Source organism: Capricornis sumatraensis, chromosome X, assembly GCF_032405125.1.
Source record: "Capricornis sumatraensis isolate serow.1 chromosome X, serow.2, whole genome shotgun sequence".
In the NCBI taxonomy this organism is placed as follows: Eukaryota; Metazoa; Chordata; class Mammalia; order Artiodactyla; family Bovidae; genus Capricornis; species Capricornis sumatraensis.
In genome coordinates this window covers 131,878,618-131,902,165 of record NC_091092.1, presented here as the reverse complement: position 1 = coordinate 131,902,165, position 23,548 = coordinate 131,878,618, and the positions used below count along the sequence as shown (strand labels likewise).

Below are 23,548 nucleotides of genomic sequence, written 5' to 3'. Positions count from 1 at the left end.
TACCATCTTTCTAGATTCCATATATATGCATTAATATATGATATTTGTTTTTCTGAGTTACTTCACTCTGTATAATAGGCTCTAGGTTCATCCACCTCATTAGAACTGACTCAAATGTGTTCTTTTTAATGGCTGAGTAATATTCCATTGTATATATGTACCACAACATTTTTATCCATTCATCTGTTGATGGACATCTAGGTTGCTTGCATGTCCTAGGTATTGTAAATAGAGCTGTAATGAACATTGGGTTACATGCATCTTTTTCAGTTCTGGTTTTCTCAGGGTATATGCCCAGTAGTGGGATTCCTGGGTCATACGGTAGTTTTATTCCATTTTTTAAGGACTCTACACACTGTTCTCCATAGTGGCTGTTATCAATTTACATTCCCATCAACAGTGCAAGAGTGTTCCCTTTTCTCCACACCCTCTCCAGCATTTATTGTTTGTAGACTTTTTGATGATGGCCATTCTGACCAGTGTGAGGTGATACCTCATTGTAGTTTTGATTTGCATTTCTCTGGTAATGAGTGATGCTGAGATGTGTTTATTAGCCATCTGTATGTCTTCTTTGGAAAAATGTTTGTTTTGGTCTTCTGCCCACTTTTTGATTGGGTTGTTTGTTTTTCTGGTATTGAGTTTTATGAGCTGCTTGTATATTTTAGAGATTAATCCTTTGTCAGTTGTTTCATTTGCTATTATTTTCTCTCATTCTGAGGGTAAAATCAAGTCTAAAAACTACAATCTTCAAGCAGGGATACACACAACAAAAGTAATTTATTTCTAGGACTGGTGAGTAGATTAAACATAACGTAAAAATTAAACTTACTGTGTTCCACAGTGTGAAAACAAATTGCAGACCACAATCAGTCAGTTAATCAAAAAGAGATGATTAGTACTTTATTAAGTTAGCATAGACTGTACTTTTACAAACTGCAGAGCTGTCCTATTAGAGACTGATAGAAAAAATATAAGCAACTGTTGATATGATAACAGGATCAAGTTCCACCTTATATTTCAACACTCCCACTTTTATCCATCTAGTTTACAGTAATTGTTATTTTTCCTTATCTAGTCATATACAGAGTGATATGACATTTAAAAGGATCTACTTTCAATGATTTAGACACCATATTATAGGCATTCTCCACTGGAAAAATATTTTTTTCTTAGATCTTCGAAAGTGTGATATATATATATATATATATATATATATATATATATATATGCTGGCCTGACCTTATGACTAGAAATGCTTAAATACTAATGTATTTTTAAAATCAATAACTGCAAATGCCACATGACTACACTTATACACTGTGTTGTCAGGGAATTATTCTAGAATATTTTGAATAGTCAGCGGCTTATGATTCCAATGGTCTTCATGGGTATAATTCATTGCCTTTTCATTTCATGCCCATTCAAAATTCTTACAAAAGAAGAATGATGAAAACAAAATATATAGTCTTGCCTCGATAAACTGTGATGTTCAGCAGTTGCACAGACACAAGTGTTGAGTTTCGGGGGGAGGGTAAAACAGTAGCCCTTCAGAGAGGGGTGAGCCGCTCATCTTCTGTCACAAAAGCATCGTTAATGTGCCCTCCTTTCATGTCCAGGGGATCACAGGGGATGCCATTTTCAATCGTGATCACGTTTTCACACTTATCTTCAATGTCTTCCATTTCAGATGGTCCTTTGTTTTTCCTAAATGCACATAAAAAGAATGATTGGGATCTAGATCTAGGAAGAGAAAGCATGGTCTTCTGTTCCAACATGGAGATCAGGAAAGGGAAGAGGAACCTTAGAATGATTGGAAAAATGGGTGACACTGTATTTTCAAACAGATTTCAAGGATCATAAAAAGTTGATGAGGTGAAAAGATGGTATCAAGATCAGAAGTCTGCATGAATTATATATATATATGAAAGAATATATATATTTATACAAATGAGTATGTTTGTATATACACATATATTCATATGTACATTCACACACACAAATTGCATGAAGGAATGCGAGGAAAAGGTATAATCAGATTGAAATGAAATATCAAGAAGCAAACTCACATTACTTTGTAGAAGGATGTAATCATTATAAACTGCAGTTATCATTCCTTGCCTCTACTCATTACAAAATAGTTGCATTCATTTGTAAGTCAGGTTTTTGGAACTCAGAACACATTTTACTAATTACATTACAATTCATAGCTATAATCCCAGGTTATTTCAAAAAATTCAATTTAACAGGATAAATTTTTAAGTTACTCATTCTCAGACCCTTTGAAAACCCTGGTATCTCAACCCAAGTGGTAACCAGTCCCTTAATATTTCCCTGGGGTGTGGAAAAAGATAGCCTTGAATTCAAAGATTCTTCCTGTCTTTTGTGAAGGCCAAGACACTGAGCCAATTGTGCTTGATATCACAGAGGAAGGTGGAGAAGAGAGACATGAGTACGTCTAGGCAACCAGAGGGTAGAAGAGCTTCTCTGAGGATTATCATAGGTTGTTGGGGCACCATGGAGGCACGATGTTAGGCATGAGGCTTCCAGACCTGTCAAAGCTTCTCTTGTCCCAGAAATCTGTGGAAACTCCAAAGAGGCAGACCTGAGTGGATCACATGGCTGGGATGGTGGACATTGCTGTGGTGACAGAATGGACTCCCACCACTATGAAAGTCCCTTGGAACCTCAGTGAGTCTCCAGTGGGTGAGGGAAGTGACGAAGATGCCCCAGTGATGATCAAGGTCTATCAGTCCTACATGATAGTTCATTTTCAAAGTGCTTTAAAGAACATGGTGAAGGAAGGCAGAGAAAAGAGAGAACGAGAGAGCTCTTGTTTACAAAATAATGACAACCATAATTAATGATGGTGGCTACACTAAACAACAGATTTTCAGTGTAGATCCAACAGCCTTTTATTGGAAGAACATGCCACCCAGGACTTCCATAGCTAGAGAGGAGAAGTCAGTCCCTGCCTTCAGAGTTTCAGAGCACAGACTGATTTTCTTGTTAGCGGCTAATTAGCTGGTGACTCAAAGTTGAAGCCAATGCTCATTTATTATTCTGAAAATTCCAACGCCCTTAGAACAAAGCCTGGCTAACAGTCCATGTTTTCACAACATGGTTCACTGGATATTTTTAAGCCCACTCTTGAGGCCTACTGCTCAGGAAAAAGATTCCTTTCAAAATATTACTGCCCATTGACAATGCACCTGGTCACCCAAGAGCTCTGATGGAGATATATAACAAGATTAATGTTGTTCTTATGGCTGTTAACACAGCACCCATTCTGCAGTCCATGGATCAAGGAGTAATTTAGACTTTCAAGTCATATTATTTAGGAAATACACTTCATCAGGCTAGAGCTGCCATAGTGTTTGCTCTGGTGGATCTGGGCATAGTCAGTCAAAACCTTCCAGGAAGGAGTCACCATTCTAGATTCCATTTAGAACATTCATGATTCATGGGAAGAAGTCCAAATATCAACATTCACAGGAATTTGGAAGAAGTTGATTCCAACTGTCAGGGATAACTTGGAGGGGTTCAAGGCTTAAGTGGAGGAAGCAGCTGCAGATGTGGTAGAAGAAGCGAGAGAACTAGAATTAAAAGTGGAGCCTGAGAATGCGACTGAATTGTTGCAATCCTGTGACAAAACTTTAACAGAATAAGAACGTGCTTTTTATGGATGAGCCAAAAAAGTGGTTTCTTGAGATGGAATCTACTCTTAGTGAAACTGCTGTGAAGATGATGAAAAATCAACCAGGGATTTAAAATATTGCATAAACTTTGATAACACAGCAACAGGGTTTGAAAGGATTAGCTCCAATTTTGAAAGCAGTTCTATTGTGGGTAAAATTGTACCAAACAGCATTGCATGTTACAGACAAATGCATCATGAAAGAAGAGTCAATCAATGTGGAAAACTTTGCTGTGTTATTTTTAGAAATTGCACAGCCACCCAGCCTTCAGCAACTACCACTCTGTTCAGTCAGCAGCCATCGACATTAAGGCAAGACCCTTCTCTAATAGAAAGGTTGTAATTTGCTGAAGGCTCGGATGATGGTTAGCATTTTTTATCTCCAAAATATTTTTAAATTAAGGTATGTACAGTGATTTTTTAAGACATTCTGCTATTGCACAGTTCATAGTTTACAGTATAATGTAAACATAGCTTTTAAATGCCCTGGGAAACCAAAAACGTCATGTGGATCACTTGATTGCAGTCTAATAAAGCCTGCTACATCTCTGAGGTATGCCTGTACTTTTTTCGTTACTTCTTTTGCCCATTTTCTGTCTGGATTTATGACAAATAGCCACTGGAAGGCTCCTAAGACCTACTTTCAGGTGTTTTACTCACAGGTTGCTTTATATTTAAATCCTCTTCCTGAACCACCTGATGATGCAGGAAGAGCAGAAGTCACTAATACTCAATTTTATTTTTCAGGAAAAAGAATTCATGTTTTTAGCAGAACATCAAATAGGAATGATCCAGAAAGATAAGTTTTATTATACTTAGAGCAATGCACAGGCAGTGAATCAGTTTATTACAGGACATACTGCGAAATGTGACAAAGGGCTGTATTACTGTTAGATAACCTTTGAGCTTCTTATCATGTCCATCAGCCAGCAAGTTACTGACTCTGCAGTTTGTGAAGGCTACAATGTCGAGACTCTGAACAACTGGATCTAAAGTCACAAAAGAATAATATGTGCATAATTTGCCATGAACACAGCTCTCATTTTGATACATTTCCAAGGCTATTTCGCTCAGAATCCTTTTGATGAAGAAATCCTTCTTCTAAAGAAGAGAAACTTGTTCTCATTCATCTACTTCTTCCTTTTTCATTCTTTCCCATTCCTTTTGATTCCTGGTGGATCATTTTCCCTTTGTGACTGAGAGAGGGCAAGTTTCTTGCCATGATCTACAAGTGTCCTGCCCTCTGCAATTTTTCTTCTAATTCCATAAAAAACATTTTTTAATTGAAGAAACTGGCAAATGAACACTAGCAGTCATTACTTCTAAGACTACCATTGATTGCACTGCCACTTATTTTGGAATGCTCTATCCATTAAGATTTTTGTAATATGTGTTTCATACTTACATACACAAATTTCAGGGTAAAATTTGAATGTTAAAAACCTATTTATTGTTGTGAAAAAGTATTACTTACTCCAAGCCTGATGAAGAGCGATTTAGGGAGAAATTACATGACCTAGGGCTTTCCTGGTGGCTCAGATGGTAAAGAATCCGCCTGCAATGCGGGAGACCTGGGTTCAATTCCTGGTTTGGGAAGATCTGCAGGAGAGCATGGCAATCCCCTCCAGTATTCTTGCCTGGAGAATCCCCATGGACAGTGGAGCCTGGCGGGCTACAGTCTATGGGCAAAGAACTGGACATGACTGAGTGACTAAGCACAGCACAGCATAGGCATTTTTTATGATAACTTATAAATATAAATTTGTCCCTAGGATATCATTCCTACTGAACCATCACTTTTGTTTTTTAAAATCTATAAAAAGGGAGGGAAGGATGAGTGAACTTTGGAGTTTTTCTTTTTTATTGAGCGCTTTCTGTTCACTTTAGGACAAGAACTGTGTCTCTTCCAATGCATAATAGGCACTCAAAACATAGGTATCGAATGAGTGTTGGGTACTATGAATGGACATGATGTGCTCGATGGTTATAGAATGTCAGTTGCCTTTGCTTTCTGGACAACGTGGAGAGTGATAGGATATCCATGTCTACAGGAGGAGGGGCCAAAGAATTCTAGTCCTCTGGTAGGTGATTTCACCTGGCTGGAGGACCTTCTCATCACAGGAAATCGTACGTCCACCCAAAGTAGAACTGATTGTTGATTGCTGATGCTTAGAATGGACAGTGGTGTATCTTCACCCTGAGGAAGTAAAAACACAGCAGCCTGTCCTTACCTAGGTCTCTGGGACTACAACCCGCCAAGTTTCATTCCCAGCATTGGGGCTGTAATGGCACATTTTGACCTTTGACAGTAGCATGTACAATGGCAAAATAGTTTCAAGTGATTACAGTGAGATCTATGGTGTTGGAATGCTACTTGAATGTTATGAACTCCACCTATTTGAAATTAATAAACCAGTCCAGGTTTGATGCATGATACTGGATACTTGGGGCTGGTGCACTGGGATGACCCAGAGGGATGATACGGAGAGGGAGGTGGGAGGGGGGTTCAGAATGGGGAACACGTGTACACCCGTGGTGGATTCATGTTGATGTATGGCAAAACCAATACAATATTGTAAAGTAATTAGCCTCCAATTAAAATAAATAAATTTAAATTAAAAAAAAAAAACCATCAGTGAAGCCTGGCAAAAATCTATACCACTTGTAGTTCGTAAGGTATGAAAATGAGTATTTTCCTCCATCCATTTGAAAAAATAACTCTTCAAGAAATACAAGAAATATCACATGTGTGTATCTCCCTCCTCCCTTCCTCTTTTCCTTCTTTCCCTCTTTTTTCTCTTTCTTCTGGTAGATCCTATTCAAAATCTGCCTTGAGTTACTGTCTGAGTAACTTTGTGTAGAGCATCCATCCATCCATTCATCCAATTGTTTATCACCCAGTTACTCTCTAATCATCTATCCATCCACCCACACATCCATCCATCTATTAGTTTATTATCCAGCCAGCCAGTCATTGATCTGCATTCATTGATATAGCCATTTATCTGTCTCTCTCGCCAGCCAGACACTCATGTCTGTCCATCCATTTCTAAGCACATTGGTGGAGTGTCTATTTTGTGCTGAATTCAGTTCAACTGTTTTTACAAAATGTCTTTTAATTTGTGTCTGACTAGTTCCTCCTGAGAGATTCGGGTTAAAAAAAATGGTGATGGAGCTGGGCAGGAACACAGAACACAGAATTTTGTTTTTTAAAAATGTATCTTCTCAGTGCATCATATCTGGACGCCCTTGTCATTTTGTGTCATTGTTGGTGATAGTCACCAAACTTCTCCATTTACAAAATACAAATATCTCTGTATAATCAGTACATTGCTCATAGGAGAGACCTGAGAGTATCCTGAGATCCTGTGAGTATCCTATTCTCTAATCAACTTCTACTCAGTGATAGTATCCATTGAGAAGCCTCTGCAGAATCAATTATTATTATATGGTGATTTTCTGTTTCTGTTACACCTATCCAGACCACTGAAACATTCTCCACATCAGCAATAAAGCTGTTTCACTTTCTTATCATTTCTGTATTCACTGAATTAGCACTTTTTATTTCCGTCAAGAACTTTTCCCTCACATTCACAACTTGGCTAACTGATTGGTGTAAGAGGCCTAGCTTTCACCCTGTCTCAGCTTTCAACATGCTTTCCTCACTAAGCTCAATCATTTCTAGCTTTTGATTTAAAGTGAGATACATGACTCTTTCACTTGAACACTTAGAAGCTACTGTAAGGTTATTAATTAGCCTGATTTCAATATTCTTGTCCCAGGAAATAGAAAGGCCTGAGGAGAGGGAGAGAGATTGTAAAAGCTGGTTGGTGGAGCAGTCAGAACACACAATATTCACCATTAAGTTTGCCATGTTATATGGGCATGGTCTATGGAGCTCACACCCCAAATTCCAACAGTAACATCAAAGATCACTGATTACAGATCTCCATAACAAATAAAAAAATAATGAAAATGACTGACACATTGCAAGAATTACCAAATGTGACAGAGACACAAAGTGAACAAATGCTGTTGGAAAAATGGTGCTGATAGACTTGCTTGATGCAGGCTGCCATAAAACTTCAACTTGTAAAAAAAAACATGCAATAAAGTGAAGCACAAGAAAAGGAGGTCTGCTTGTATTGGGTGGCCCACGTGGCGAAGTGGTGTTGAGTTTGCTCAAGATAAACTAGTGGCAGCTAAAACCAGAAAGAGTATTTCTGTCTCCCTTCAAACAAGATAAGGTTGAAAAGCCAAGGCTCAAGAACAGCTAGATAAACAAAACAGGACACACAAATATGATTTCAAAACGGGCCAGAGTTAATGATTGGGGAATCGCAACTGTCGTCTACTCAGTGTAGAAGAGCCCTGGGGAAACTGCAGCGTTGCTAGGACAATTTTAGTGGGCGCTGCAGCATAGTGAGACTGGTGGGCTTTGGCGCCAAGGACATCTGGTTTAAATACTAGAATTGTTACATTCTAACAATATGTGTGTAGGCAGGTCTCTTTTTATCTGCCATGTGATAGCAAAACCAATAAGAATTAGTGTCTATTACACTGAAGACTGCTTTGTATACATCATCTTATCTAATTCCTACTGTAATACTATGTAGATTTTATTATCATCTGTTTTTGAAAGAAAGAACTAAGACTCAAACATGGAGAGCAACTTGTCTTTCAGAACGGACTGGTGAAAGGAGTGGACCTGGAACTTACTTCATCTTCCCACACTTCACTCAAAACACATATTTGATTCCTATGGAATGTGTACATTTAAGATTAGCAAAGTAAAACAATTATCAGCTCTAACATTTCTCAGTTCATTTATATTTCTATTTTCAAGACAGTTCACTCATTTGACTGAGACTTTATAAGAACATGAAGTTTCAATATGTGAAAATGTTGGCTGAACCCTAGTCTCTTACGTGAAAAAATTCACACAAACCCAAATGCACTTTTCTTTACTATTGACCTTCGGGAAGAGAAATAAAACCAGAAGGAAATCAAATGAATTTACTAGTGAATCTAGTCAACTGTGACCATTAGCCAGTGTTCAATGTCCTGAGTCCTCGACCTGGCTTTCTTACAAGTACAAGATTATCATCTCCTTATAGGCAAGGGCCACCCATGTTATCTCTGTACATCTCTTCCACAATACATTCTAGAGTTCCTGTCACAGAACGCATGGTCAATAAAGGAATGGAATAAGATATTTTTACCTCCCAGGGCCTCGCGGCATCTGGAGAAATGGCTACAGATCATTGTTTAAGGTCCCTTCCTAAGATAACAACATTATAACAGTCCATTTATATAAAAGATTCATGAATCACTTCTACTATATACATACAAGTCAAATTGTGCTGTGTCTGTGACTTTCCTTTCATAGCCCCAAATGCCAGGTTGCATAGAATTAGCACTCTGTAACTGCTTTCTGAGGGTGATGCTTCTTTACATTGATATAGCATTCCCCAGTGTCTAAAGCACTTGTGTGTATTCTCTAATTTTGTCTTCCCATCAGCATAACTATTTAAGAAAATACTATCCTCATTTTCTGTATGTGACTGCATCAAGGCACTCAGCCAATAAATGCTAGGGCCTAAGACTGGGACCCAAAACCAAGAGTATCGATCCAGTGGTTTTCAACTAAAACACACATCACATCATCAACTTCATCATCATTACCATTATCACATCATTCCCACCATTAAAGCCATCACTATCACCACCATCATCCACCATCACTGTCACCACCATCATCATCACCATTATCATAAAGCTGACCAAAGAGCTAAAATACCCACTTCCAGCCTGGGGCTAGACACGGATCTAGTACAGATGTCACTGTCAAGTAAATGCAGTTTGTCTTAGTTGCCTTTCCACCTACCCACTTCCTAATCGTTCTCTAAAAGAAAAAAATCGCTTTTCTAACTCTTCCTTCCACAAACCTCTTATTTCACAAACTGTAATTCTCAACTAGATGGTAATGGAGAAAGGAAGCAATCTCCTCAAATTTACTTCCCGAAGAGGCAGCAGTTGTGATGACATGCTGAAACCTGCTGGCTCAGGCTTGCAAGAGGAGACTGTTAAATATTCAGAAATTTCAGACTGGATAGGAAATCAGCCAATGCTATGAATCAGGGTATTGTTTTTTTTTTAAGAGAGAAGGCTGATTAGCCAGTTCACCACTATACAGTAAACAGCTGACCTAACAAGACCTCTTGCTTTTTAAAATAGGTGTTTGTTAACTAAAAAAATCTCAAGCAATAGGCCAATGAACTGGAGAAGCTTCTGCACTACTGTGGCAATATCTGGATGGAAAAGTGATCTTTTCCAGCATTCTTTAATCACAGAAATGGGTTAAGCTCATCTTGGATCATAATTACTATTTATTTAGTATATATTATACTTTATACACATTTCTCTCACCCAATCTTCACGGAAGCCCTGTGAGACATTACCTCCCTCGTACAGATGGAGAAATTTGATGATGCAACAAACCTCGCTCAGCTAACAGGTATAGCTAGTATTTGAGTTCACCTAATTTGGGCCACAGTGACTGCACACTTTCCACCCAGAGGTTCTGAACCATCAGTGGAAAGCTGTTATTGACACAGCCAACAGAAGAGTTGAAGCTTCACCTGAGAATTTCCCCAAAGGTAACTTAAAAGATGTACAGGTCTTAGAGGACACTGGCACTCTTCTCTGTAGAAGTAGAAGGGTGATTCAGATGACCCTGTGGCCCCTCCTGATCTTCTAGGTTTAAGGTGTTCTGTCACACAAACTGTGTTCATTACCATCTAACCTGTCGATTGCATTCTTGAACAAATCTATGTCTTCCTCAACACTAAAGGCTTTTGAGGGCAACGTCTATCTTTTCAACAAATAGACAAAACTTTCATCACAAAGATCAGAGCTCCTCCCACTTCAAACTGCACCCTCTCCCCACTTTTGAAGCGATACTTTTCCCAAGAGAAACCAGGCAAAATTTTTCCATATCAAGTGGAAAACCTAGCAAATCAATTTTTCTTCAGAAGGTTATCATGACTGTCCTGTCTCTATTTGCTGATTATTGATGCTCTCCAGGTTGACACAGGAGATTTGTCCATCTGTTTTCCTGGTTTGAACATGAACTACATTTGTGAAGGCAAGCTTGTAGCAACAGGGTCACTTCTCCCAAGCAACAGATTATGATGCTACACGCCCAACTATTATATTACTGGAGAGTTTGCTCAGAAGGAAGATAGCTGATCCCAGTACAAATGAACTGAAAGACCAGCAACAGCAGGATAATGAAATAACACTGAGAGCTAACACTTACTCAGCACTTGCTGTGTGCCAGGCGCTCGTTCGAGAATGCTACTCTATTAACGTTTAATTCCAACAAATTAATTCTTTCTAACACACCTCACTGTCCCTCGAGCAAAGTTATCTATGCACAGATAGTAAAGAAACATTTAACCAACTTGACTCCAGCACCACAAACCATGTCTTCCTCAGCTTGGCTTCCCTGACTCATTGCCTGTGCTTCCTGATAGCCATACAGTTAATGCATTACATCCCAGAGCAGAGTCCAGCCAATAAACAATTTGAATCCAAGCAGTCCATCTCCAAAGCCCATTCTTCCACCAGCTACACCATAGCATACTAGTGAGGAAATTGGGAAACAAGGGGATGAAGTGAATTCATGAAGGTTACAACTGCTAGAAAGCATGGAATCCTAGCATTTCCGGATTAATATAGAACTTAAAGCTATTAAACACAGGCATGCAAATATCAGAACAGAATTTTTCTAATATTCTAGAAAGCAAAAGAAAACTAATTAATAATTTGGATCAAGTCTCTCAGCATTGCATGTCATGCCAAGAGCAAGAAAATCAACCAATTACAACTTGATCTTAATCCTAAGTTTAATTCAGGGACTAGACATAGATCACATTCATTCCATAGCATTTCACTGATCATTTGTGAAAAACAATTGCAAAGCCACAAATTTAAAATGATTACCTTCTGCTAATAACCAGCGTGAACCATATGGAAAGTGGAAAATCTCAGGAGAAACATTTACTTGAACACAAACTTGGCCAAACACAACCTGCATGTCCCATGTGGGCACCAACGCTTTTGAAAACCAATGTGTGTGCCTGTGATGCCCACTTCACAGAATTCCCCTTCCTTGGTGTCAGAAGGGAAGGTTTAGGAGCATCAAAGTAGAGCTGAGGACTCTCTCCACTTACCCTCTGAATCACAGGTGCTTGTACACAAGATTATTTTCTCCTTGCATTGTGAAAGCTTTGTTTCCTCCCTACCTAAGTAACTCTTTCACCAGTCTGAAATTCTCTCTGGAAGTAATATCAATAAATTAGTGACCAAAGCTTGCATGTGCCCCAGAATTCAGCTAAATGAACTCCATGAGTGGTAATCGAAATGTAAGTAGTTGAATTGGAAGCCCTCAAAAAAGTGAATTAGCTGCATATTCATTAAAACATATCTCAATTGCACATCAACTGTTTCAATTAAAAGAATGCATCTCCTTCAGAGAATGAACTTGAGTGGCTCTGTGTAGAGCAAAGGAACCTACGTGTTCAACAAGTGTTCCAGGTGATTCTGATACAGGGAGATGATTCAAAGGCCACTGTGAAGAACATGGGTCTATATGAAATCACATGACTCGAGGGAAGCGCATCCAAAGGGAGGGAATGTAAAGACATCACAAAGTATCTGGTACAAGATGGTGGCCATAGGTACTGGAAGAGGCGGGCCAGGGAGGGTAGGAAAACGATGGTGGAACTAGTATGGAGGTGGGTGAGAACCAAAGTTTAACTCTGCCTATCCGAGAAGCCTGCTACGCTGTGTATATCCAGTGTAAAAAATCATAACCCAGACGTTAAAAACAACTCTAGATAGGAAACATTCACATGGTGTAGAAAAGAAAGAAAGATGGCAATAGAAGTAGTCATAGTCAAGTAAGGGACTCTGGACTCCAAAAAGTGTCCAAAAACAAAAGCGTAAGTGATATTTTGAAAACTGCCCATTTTTTCAGTTTATAATATAAGGGATTCACTTCAGGTAGGGGAAAATCCTCTCCTTATTTTTCCAAGTCATGAGGAAACAGGAAAATGCTCTTTCAATGTCTCCCTTTATAAATATCTTACCTTCTATGTTGCTGGATTCCTGATAAAATCAATAGCATGGTTGCCACAAGGACGATGCAGAATATCACACCAAATATAATAATCCAGATGGGCACAGATGGGTCAGTAGGTGGTGCAAGAGTGGAAGGGATTCTTAAAAATTCCAGAGTCTGGTCATTCAAAAAGAAGGCATTGTTGATCCTGTTTCTATTCATCCTAAAATACAAGGATGATTAAAAACAAACAAGAGAGAAGAAACATTAGAAACCAAAGGTAGAGCCCTGTGTCCCCGGGATTACCACCCCCTCTATAAACAGAGCATCTCCCCAGCAGAAGACTTCAGGTCGAACAGTCTGATGAGGGCAATCATGCTGTGGTTTTCCGCTCTAAGTGGTGGTGCTGGCTGCCAGAGAGGTGCTTGTCTATGCACCACTGCCCTCCATTGTCATGAATGTTCTAGAAGTCACGCGAAGTCCTGAGTTTTGAGCTCTGCCCACCACATTTTATTTCCTGAGAGGTAGCATCTAGATTAAAATGAGGGAACTCTATTTAGGTGGCTGACATAAACACCAACAGCCTGAAAACACAAACTAATATGTAAAAAGTGGATGATAAACATAAGAATAAAAGGAAATCAGGAGCAGAAAGAAAACATGAAGCCAGGAGGAGCTGCTAATCCATCAGTTTGATCTTTTTTCTTTTTTTCCATTCAATTCAACAAACAATTGCTGAAAACGTACTAAGTACCAGATCCTCTGCTAGGTGCTACAGATACAAATGGTAACAAAAACAAGTAGCTTACAGCCTAGAACAACAGCCCACCAGTCCCTCCACAATCATAGTGCAGTACAAAAAGTTCTATGAAAGAGGTAAAAATAGGCACTGAGGGAATACAGCAGAGGTGTCATCACAGTAAGAAGTCAGTGCTGGTTTCCTAGGAAGACAAGTTTTGAGCTGTGCTTTGAGGGACAAGTAGGAATACTTCAGACCCAAAGTACTCACTTCAGACCTGTAGTCAGCACGGGAACTGGAGACCTGGTATACAGTATGATTTGTTTTGTTAACTGCAAGTAGTTCCATATGACTAAAGTAAATGGTGCTTTAGGAGCAAAAGTTTAGAAAAACACGAAGGTAAATGTATTACGTTCCCTGGGGAAAATCTGCATTTTTGGGTAGTGGTAGCAGTCAGGGAGGGGTTGGTAGCAAAAACTTATTTCACTAAAACTAAATTTCTAGCTGGAATTTGTAAACTAGGGGCGATTGCTTAGAGATACTGTATGGCCTTTTCTGAATTTACACTAGACAAGCTGATTTCAACAACCTCTAGAGCAGAACTGAAAACCAGAATATGTGAACCTTCAGTTCAGGTCAGTCGCTCAGTTGTGTCCGACTCTTTGCTACCCCATGAACCGCAGCACGCCAGGCCTCCCTGTCCATCACCATCTCCCGGATTTCACTCAAACTCATGTCCATTGAGTTGGTGATGCCATCCAGCCATCTCATCCTCTGTCATCGCCTTTTCCTCCTGCCCCCAATCCCTCCCAGCATCAGAGTCTTTTCCAGTGAGTCAACTCTTCGCATGAGGTGGCCAAAGTACTGGAGTTTCAGCTTTAGCATCATTCCTTCCAATGAACATCCAGGGCTGATCTCCTTCAGAATGGACTGGTTGGATCTCCTTGCAGTCCAAGGGACTCTCAAGAGTCTTCTCCAACACCACAGTTCAAAAGCATCAATTCTTTGGCGCTCAGCTTTCTTCACAGTCCAACTATCGCATCTATACATGACCACTGGAAAAACTATAGCCTTGACTAAGACGGACCTTTGTTGGCAAACTAATGTCTCTGCTTTTTAATATGCTATCTAGGTTGGTCATAACTTTCCTTCCAAGGAGTAAGCGTCTTTCAATTTCATGGCTGCAGTCTATCTTAGCTGATGTCAAATTTTCTAGGAGCTGCATTAAAAATATAGTACTAGGCAAAACTGACTTTAATATAATATATATTTGCCCAATATATCAAGAAAGTATAATTTCAACGTATAATCAAGAGTAAGTTGGTTCACATTTTATTCTGGGCAGAGTCCTTGAAATTCAGTGTGTACTTGACAGAGCATATCTAATCTTGGATTAGAGACATTTCGAGGTCTTGGGAGCCACTTGTGGCTGCTGAGTTCTGTACTGGACAGTGCACATCTTGAACCTGAGAGTAATAGCTTCAGAATCTCTGCAGACCAGTACCAGGGTGTCAGGAAAGACCACCCTTAGTAAATGAAAGTCTACAGGGAGGCAAGATTACTCACATGAAGGAGAATCCTAGACAGGTAATCTGCAGCACAGGACAATCTCAGTGCAATTTCTATCAAATGATGGAATGGTTTCTTTTTTTGTAACCTAATTTCGATAATACAAAACTTTTCACAAAATGATGAGTCCCCTACCAACAGATAACAGTAAAACGAAAAGTTGCTCTGTGTTCTCATTCTGTCTACTTTGTTGCTTAGCAGTCAGGCTGATCAGAAGTTCCAGTTCAATACAAACTATATCTCCATTTACCACTGAAATCCCCAATAGGCGTCAATCACCATGGATACTTTCTATTCAAAATTGGCATTGAATAAGGCCAGGTCCTCAAAACAGACCAAAAGCAGACATCTGAGAACTGATCTTTCATCCCCCACCTAATTCCATAGGTGTGGATACTCTAGTAGAGTAGGGGAAAACCAAATCACTGGATGCGAAGGCAGCGTGCCTGTGTTCAAGTCGTCACTCTACTTTTCTCACAAGGTGACCTGGGAAAAGCAATTTACCTCCCTGAGCCTCAATTTTCTCATTTGTAAAGCAGGGATAATAATAACTACTCAGAAATGACTGGTGTTGATACTAAAAGCCAAAGATGCATCAGAATATGCCTCGTGAACCAGAAGATACTAAGCAAGCACTAGGTGGAGCTAGTATCATTTTGCCCGATGACATAGATTCTTCAGCCTTGAAATTCCTATTAGCTGCTTCCAGGTACCATGTCCTTTCTTTTCACTCTGTCCTGCCCTCCTGGTATTGTTTCCTTTAATTTCATACACTTCTCAGGAGCCCTATCCATACCCTGACATCAATTCCCATTCTACTGGCCATCATCCACCAAACAGCCCTTCCTACTGGGGCCTTTGAAACAGACATTTTGTTGGGAACATATTCATCTCCATCCTCCACCTTCAGCCTAAGCACTCACTCCTCCCCCCGACAATAACTGAAGCCTGCTTTAACCACAGTGCCCTCATTTTCCTTGTAGTCCTCCCTGATCACAGGGCTTAAATAAAATCCCCTTTCTCACAAAATACAGTATTCCTAATTTTACTCCCTAAGTAGTGGCTCTCAGCAGTATTCTTAGTGGCAAAAGTGCAGAAACAATTTAATTCAAACCTTCTTCTTAAACCATTTCCCATTGGTACAGAGCCACAATGCCTTCACTTCGGCAAGGGAAACAGATGATTGTTGGCACAAAAACATTTGGCATTCCATTATACACATATTGCCTTAAATGGTAACATTTTACAAAGAGCAAATGAGTTCTTTCACTAGATATAATGAGAAAAAAATGTGCATTTCAATAACCTGTAAATCCCTTTGTAAGGAGGGTGAACTTTGTTTCAATCTTTCTTTCTCAGGATCAAGATTATATTGGGAATTCATTCTCTAGCTGAGCCACAAGAGAAGCCCAAAGTCTTTGACAGTATTTATTTTTCATTTATATGAGAGTCAAGATTTTACCCTTGTTTCCCTAAAAAGTACTTTTTAAACTAAGGACTATACATTAACTCAAGAAGGTAAATCCTTAGAAACCCAAGAAATTGTATATCTTTCTTGATTTCTAAATCAATTTGCCCAACATCAATCATGTGTGGGATCTGAAGTTCTGACACACATAAATTGCACACTAATTGAAATAGAAACTGCATCCTCTGCTTCTGTGCAGAAAGGAATATATTTCACTTTTGAAAGTTTATTCTAATCCCAAGGAGAGGAGGAGGTGAAGTGTCAGGAAAAAAATGGGTAAAACTTCAAATGGGTGAAAAATATGACTGAGTGTCTGGCCAGTCTACCCTTCTGAACAATTTCCACCTTTTACTGTCTTTGAGTTATTTTTCAGATTTGTAAGTTGAGAAAACTAATATAATGTAAATGATTCTTGTCCACAGAAAATCAGGTGAATTGTGTCTGGTGGAGCACTGCCAATGGATAGACTGGCGTATCTTTTAGTAAATAAACACCACAAATCTTCAATTCCTATATTTGCATGCTGCCTTGAAGTCTCCATTAAAATGGTTTTAATATCTTACTAGTTTCCTCATTAACTTATAAGATAATAAAATCTTTGATGAAAGTGAAAGTGAAAGTCACTCGGTGGCGTCGACTCTTTGTGACACCATGGATATACAGTCCATGGAATTCTCCAGGCCAGAACACTGGAACGGGTAGCCGCTGCCTTCTTCAAGGGATCTTCCCAACCCAGGGATCGAACCCAGGTCTCCCACATTGCAGGTGGATTCTTTACCACCTGAGCCACCAGGAAAGCCCAAATTCTTTGATAGCACTTATTTTTCATTTATATAAGAGTCAAGATTTTACCTTTCTTTAACCCCAAAAAGTATGCTTTAAAGGTAAGGACTGTACATTAACTCAAGAAGGTAAGTCCTTAGAAACCCAAGAAATGTGAATATTTTTCTTGACTTCTAAATAAAAGTCAAAGGAATGACTTGCCCCTCGAAATGCTTTGCATTTAATCTACTCAACAACTCCCAGAGGAGAGTACCATAATTCTTTCTGTTTTATAGATGATAAGAGGAAAGCAAAAAGAGGGGAAGTAACTTGTCTGTATTCTGATAGCTACCAAGAGGCAAAACGACAACGATTCAAAACCTGAGCATTCAGGCTCAAGAATGCATGTGATGAGCCATCACACAATAGTGCCTTTCAGGGTGTTCTTGCCAGAGGCAGACAGAACGAAACCACCTTAGCTAATGCTAAAGCAGAGCTTCTCAACCACAGCACAACTGACGCTGGGGGTTGAACAGTTCTTTGCTGGGAAGTGCTGTCCTGGGCACTGGAGGGTGTTCACTAGCATCCCGAACCTCTGCCCACTCCATGCTGGTGGCCTCTGGCCCACCACAGCAAAATCACTGACATCTTAATCAACAAATCATTGCAAAGCGGAGAGAGGTCTTCAAAATCTATGAAAACAGCTGAATTAATCAACAAGTTGATTTACCAGGAGAAGGCATACTTAGCAGTGATTACCTGATGGCTGACTGTACCTCAACAGCAGGAAGGGTGTGATTTCTTGAAGGATCAGTAACTACAAACCAGAACGACACCCGCTGCGTTACATTGCAAAGCAGGACGTGGGAAATTCTGCAGATGATGAGAAGAAAAAAAAATACATTATAAGCAAAAAATACCAAATTGCATTGTAATTCCACTTCAGTGTTACGAGCATCTTAAGAGGTATCTTAGCTATAAATTAACTCATTTCTACTATTATGAAGACATGTCTCAATTAACAATAAAATAATATAGGAAATTTCCTTTATTTCAAAATCATAGGCTTGGGGATCATTCTTAAATAAGAAATTTAACCAAGAGTAAAACAAACCCAAAAACCAAAAGGAATGACTCAGTGGAAGGCGGCAGGAATTGCAACCTCCACCACCTGTTAGGTGACAGCATCCGTTTCCTCAACACTTGGCCTGGCCTCCCTAATACTGAAGTCTTTTCTGTTTCCTCATCAAGATCTTTCTAGTGTCCTCCTCATTCAGCCTTCCACCTCTCAGAACCAGACAAATCTGTTGATCCACTACTTGCTGCCTCTCTTGGCCTCTGTCTCTGCCCCTCTCTTACTTCAGTATTGGGGTCGGCCCAGTAACAGACCTCTGGACTGAAGTGCTCTAATCTTTGCAAGCAGGCTTTGAATACTTTTTGTAGGTATCAGCTTCCAAGTGTAAACTGGAAATGTGCCTCACTCTACCCTGTATACCTGGATCATTTCTTCTTTCACAAAAGAAAGGGCATTGTTCTTTAGATTAGAGACAGACTATATATGAATGGATGAAATGTATGAAGGTAGAAAATTACAGGAGAGTGCACACTAAACCAATATTGTCTGGGTTAAAAAGTGAATCCTGAATGACTTTCTCCAGTCCTTAAAAATAAAATTTCCAAAAGTGACATTAGCAACCATTCTAGAAGAAACACAGCGTCTGTGGATACAAGGAAATTCACTCCTTTCCCTTAAAGGAGCATTCAAGTGCATTGTGTTCATTTTTACATACTGAAAGAGAATGCCCTTCTGTCAATTTTCTGTAGTTTTCAAGACCTGGTACAGATTATCTATTTGTTGCCGAACTTCGTCTCTGTTCAACTGTGCCAAAAAGAAACACAGAGAGACTGTTGGGTGAAGTATACAAGAGTAGCTTTTACTGCTTTGCCAGGCAAAGGGGGCCACAGTGGGCTAATGCCCTAAAGATTGTGTGACCCACTCTGGACAGAGTAGTGAGGACTTTTATAGTTTTCAAGGAGCAGGGTATGGTCACCTCGTGAACAATTCTTGGATTGGTGGCATCAAGGTGAAGTTTCAAGCATCATTAGTTTTCAATTTCAACCAGTCTAGGATCTGCGTTCTTGTGGTCAGCAGTTTTCTTCAACTGGAGGGAGTTGTGCTCTTGCCAGGTCAGTCATTCAGTCATGTCTGATTCCGGGATCCCATGGACTGCAGTCCATCATGCTCCTCTGTCCATGGGATTTCCCAGGCAAGAATGCTGGAGTGGTTTGCCATTCCCTTCTGCAGGGGACCTTCCCAATACAGGGATGGAACCTGGGTTTCCCACATCTCCTACATTGGCAGGCAGATTTTTTTTTATACCACTGAGACACCCAGGAAGCCCTAAGGGGTGGGGTGGGTCAGCTTCCTGTGAAAACAACTTAGGAATGTGCTTCAGGCCTTTATCTGTATCTTTCAGGAACTTGGAGTCAAATGATTCTGCTATGTAGCCGAATTACAGTCTAAACTGCTACTAGTTCCCTAGCCCCAAAGCTATTCTTTGTTTCTGTATTTTCACATTGCCCAATCATTATCTTTTCAGTCACTGTTTTACTTCAAAAGACAAGAATACAAAAACTTGTACGCTGTTTCATTTTTGTCTCTTCAAATATAAAGCACAAAGATTTCAGGCACTCCTAGGCTGATCTGCCCAGAGCCAAGATCCAGAGCCTGCAGCGGTAGCTTGGAGGAACCACTCTGCTCAGAGGGCAGGGGCAGCCGCCGAGGTCCTGCGTCCGGGGGCACAGTCCTAGTGTGCGCAGGACCCCGAGCCCAGAGGACCCCGAGGTGCCAGCGCCACACACGCCAGCCTGTAGCCCGACGCCAACGGTTGCCTGAGCCTCTTGCGCTTCACGTCTGCTGACCTCGGACTCCTAGAAGCCAAAGCAGCTCGAAGATCCGACCCCACGGCCGGCCAGCATGGGCAGCTTCTTGAGCAGGTACCTGGGCTGGTGGCTGGGCAAAGACAAGGCCGCGCAGCCTGAGTTCCCAGGGCCCTCTCGCCTCCCGCTGGGCCAGGGCCCAGGCCAAGTCCTGTTGGTCCGCCGTGCGCCCCGGGGCCGCAGCAGCCGGCTCCAGGGCAACTCGCCCACCTTGTACCGTAGTCCGACCCGCAGGGCCTTGGTGTATCAGGCCTGGAGGCCGTTTCCCAGCTGGCTGCTCCTCCACCACTTCAAGGGGCTGCGCTTTTCCCGCCATCGCAAGACTTCCAGGAAGACTCGCCCGCGGAACCGCCGGAACCGCCGCAGCAGACGGAGCCTGGTGACCGTCCAGATCACCCTCCCTGAGCGCACGGGCAGCGTCTACACGTGCCTGCCCCGCCTGGAGCAACCGGACGTCTGTGCCAATGAGACCGGACTGAGAACCCTCACTGGATGCCAGAAAGGAGAAAGGAGCTTCGACGAGCCTCACTTGTTTGACTGTTCTGAGACCAAGAGACCGAGGCAGAGCCCGGAGCCCAGGCTGTCGGCCTTCAAGCCCGTGTGTAGGAACGGAGTGGTCCCTGCCTTTGTGCCCAAGCCGGGGCCTCTGAGAAGGAGCTTCTGCTGTGGGTTCAACAGCATCTGAGAAGCAGATGTCTGGCCCTGCCTGAGCCTTTCCTGCCTGCAGCCCACCCTGCTCCAAGGCCAGAACCCCCCACCCCCTACCCCCCCCATCCGCCACCCCCAACCCCTAGGGCAGAGTCACAGAGCCTCCCTGCAGAGATGGGAGCAGACCAGCACTCTGTCCTGGGACTCCTGCAGCCTGATGTCCCCCTCTGTCCAGAGAGCCAGGGACCGGACACCACCTCCCCATGAAACTCCCACCCACAGTTCTTTTTACCCAGCTGAGCCCTGCCCTACCCCTGCCTGAGTCACATATACTGCCAAGCCACCTCCCTCCACCCCAGCCAGCACACCAGCCCAGCCCCCGAGCCAGCCCGCCACCCTGCAGAGCCCACACTGAGGGGGCACCGCTAATTCCCAAGCCTTCACTCCTTCTTACCTTTTCCCCCAAGAAGACCCTTCTCAGGAAGGTGAGCTTTTCCCTCTATAACCTTTATAGAACTTAAAGGTTGTTCTTCTTTTACATAATAATAAAAAGTTTCATTATTACTATGAGGATTGTCATTGTCTTCCTTTCAAAGATTCAAATGTTAGGATTTTATCCACAGTATGTTTTCTCCACCTTGGCTCTGTTGGGCCAGACAATTCTCTGTGGGGTGCAGACCTCGGCATCACAGGGTTTTAGCAGAAACCCTGGTTTCTCCCCTCTGGGTATTCCTGGTGGCTCAGTTGGTAAAGAATCTGCCTGCAATGTGGGAGACCTGGGTTCGATTCCTGAGTTCAAAAGATCCGCTGGAGAAAGGAACAGCTACCCACTCCAGTATTCTGGCCTGGAGAATTTCATGGACAGAGGAGCCTGGCAGGCTACAGTCCATGCGGTCGTGAGGAGTCGGACACGACTGAGCGACTTTCACTCACTCTCTGGTACCTCTCCTCTAGCTGACAGCACATAACCTCCTTTGAAAATCACACCTGTCTCCAGTCACTGCCAGATGTTGCTGGGGGAGGAGGGGAGGGGGGTCGGTGCAGAATGACACTGGTGGAGTATCACTGAGGGACAGTGACCTCTGCTGGCAGGAACTGTCAAGCCTGGTCTCCCAACACATGCCATTTTCAAAAACACAGAGATGAACAAAATGAAATGGTGTGTGCTTGACAATGACATATCGCCCAATTTTAGAATGCTTGGGGTGCTAATGACTCATGTATTGAGCCTTATTAACAGGGGACCCCGGTTCAATCCCTGGGTCGGGAAGATCCCCAGGAGAAGGCATAGCAACCCAGTCTAGATTTCTTGCCTGAGAATCGCCATGGACAGGGGAGCCTGGCGGGTGACAGTCCATGCAGTGGCAAAGAGTCGGACACGACTAAGCACACAGCACATAACAATCAGACAATGCAATTTTTAAAAGGAGCTCTTCATTTAACATCTTCAGGTTGGCAAACTCAAAAAGGTGACTAATATCAAATGCTGGGCAGGATGCAGAGAATTGGAATCTCAAGCAGTGCTGTGGGTATCAATGAGTCCAGCCCTTCTGAAACAGCATTTGGAAGTTTTTCCTTGAACACAGTGGGGCCACCAGAAACACTCTTCCACTCACCTTCTTCCCAACACTCATAGATGGTGAGGTGGTTCTTGCCAGCCCCCTTAGTCAGCTGAGAGAACTGAAAGAATCTAAACGTCCAATAAAGAGGAAGGGATAAAGTCAATATGGTATTGCTACCATGGGACGACTATTCCACAGATTTAAGGCAGGAAAGAGCCCAGGGTTTCCTCCACGGCTGGGTTTGGGCCAGATAATTTTGTGCTGTGCACGCCCTGTGGGTTGCAGGACGTTTAGCAGCAAACCAGGCCTCTATGGCCTAGGTATCAGCAGGACATCCTCCAGTAATAACAATCAAACATGTCTCCAGACATTGCCAAACATTCCCTGAAGGACAGAAATGACCCCTAGTTGAAAACTACTGAGCTAGAGGTACATTTTTTTTTTTAAACAAAAGAACTCAAAAATATCCTGTCCAATGAAAAAGGTGGGAGTGGCATATTATGGGTGGCATAGCCATTCCTATCCATTAAGTAAAAACAAAGTAACAAGCTGGCATAATAGAGAAGGCCAGAACCAAGCAAGGGGTCATTTGGACACTTTGCCTGGATTGTTCCATCTGAAGCATCTTTAAATCTGTTCAAACATGAATTTCAAACTATTCCCCTTCAGAGAGTTGGAAGATAGCTATAAAGAGCAAAGTCCCTTCTCCCTCCCACTGAGTGTGTTTTCTAAGAGGGCAGAGACAGAAGGTAAGCACATAAATAAATGTGCACACTGGTAGGCAAGGAGGCATGCTATGAAAAGAAGCAAGGCAGGAGAAGGGATGCACACGACTCCATCCACCCCCTGGGGCCACGAACGCTGCCTCTGTCCCCATCACCAGGAAACTCCACTGTCCCTTCCCATGCATTCCAATTCTTCACTCAGAGTTTTCACCAGACGCAACTCAGGCTGTTACACAGCACCTCAACAAATACAAGGAAAAGCTGTTATCTACTTAGAGATAAAGACTTCCGGATCATTAAAACTGTTCCTATAC

At 41.7% G+C, this 23,548-nt stretch overlaps 1 protein-coding gene across 2 annotated transcripts in view; it reads right to left on the bottom strand.

Moving 5' to 3' along the window:
• Positions 1–1,243: 1,243 nt before the first annotated feature.
• The window catches only part of CLTRN (collectrin, amino acid transport regulator), a 42,230-nt gene continuing 19,925 nt past the window's right edge, over positions 1,244–23,548 (bottom strand). The window contains exons 4-6 of one of the 2 annotated variants that reach the window (XM_068962868.1): positions 18,119–18,232; positions 12,850–13,044; positions 1,244–1,704 (exon numbers count right to left, since the gene is read on the bottom strand). In XM_068962868.1, the coding sequence (XP_068818969.1) occupies positions 1,548–1,704; positions 12,850–13,044; positions 18,119–18,232 (466 nt within the window). In that variant the 3' untranslated portion in view covers positions 1,244–1,547. Of the gene's footprint in view, positions 1,705–5,815; positions 5,892–12,849; positions 13,045–18,118; positions 18,233–23,548 lie in introns of those variants that run through there. The other variant, XM_068962869.1, reaches the window with a different exon arrangement.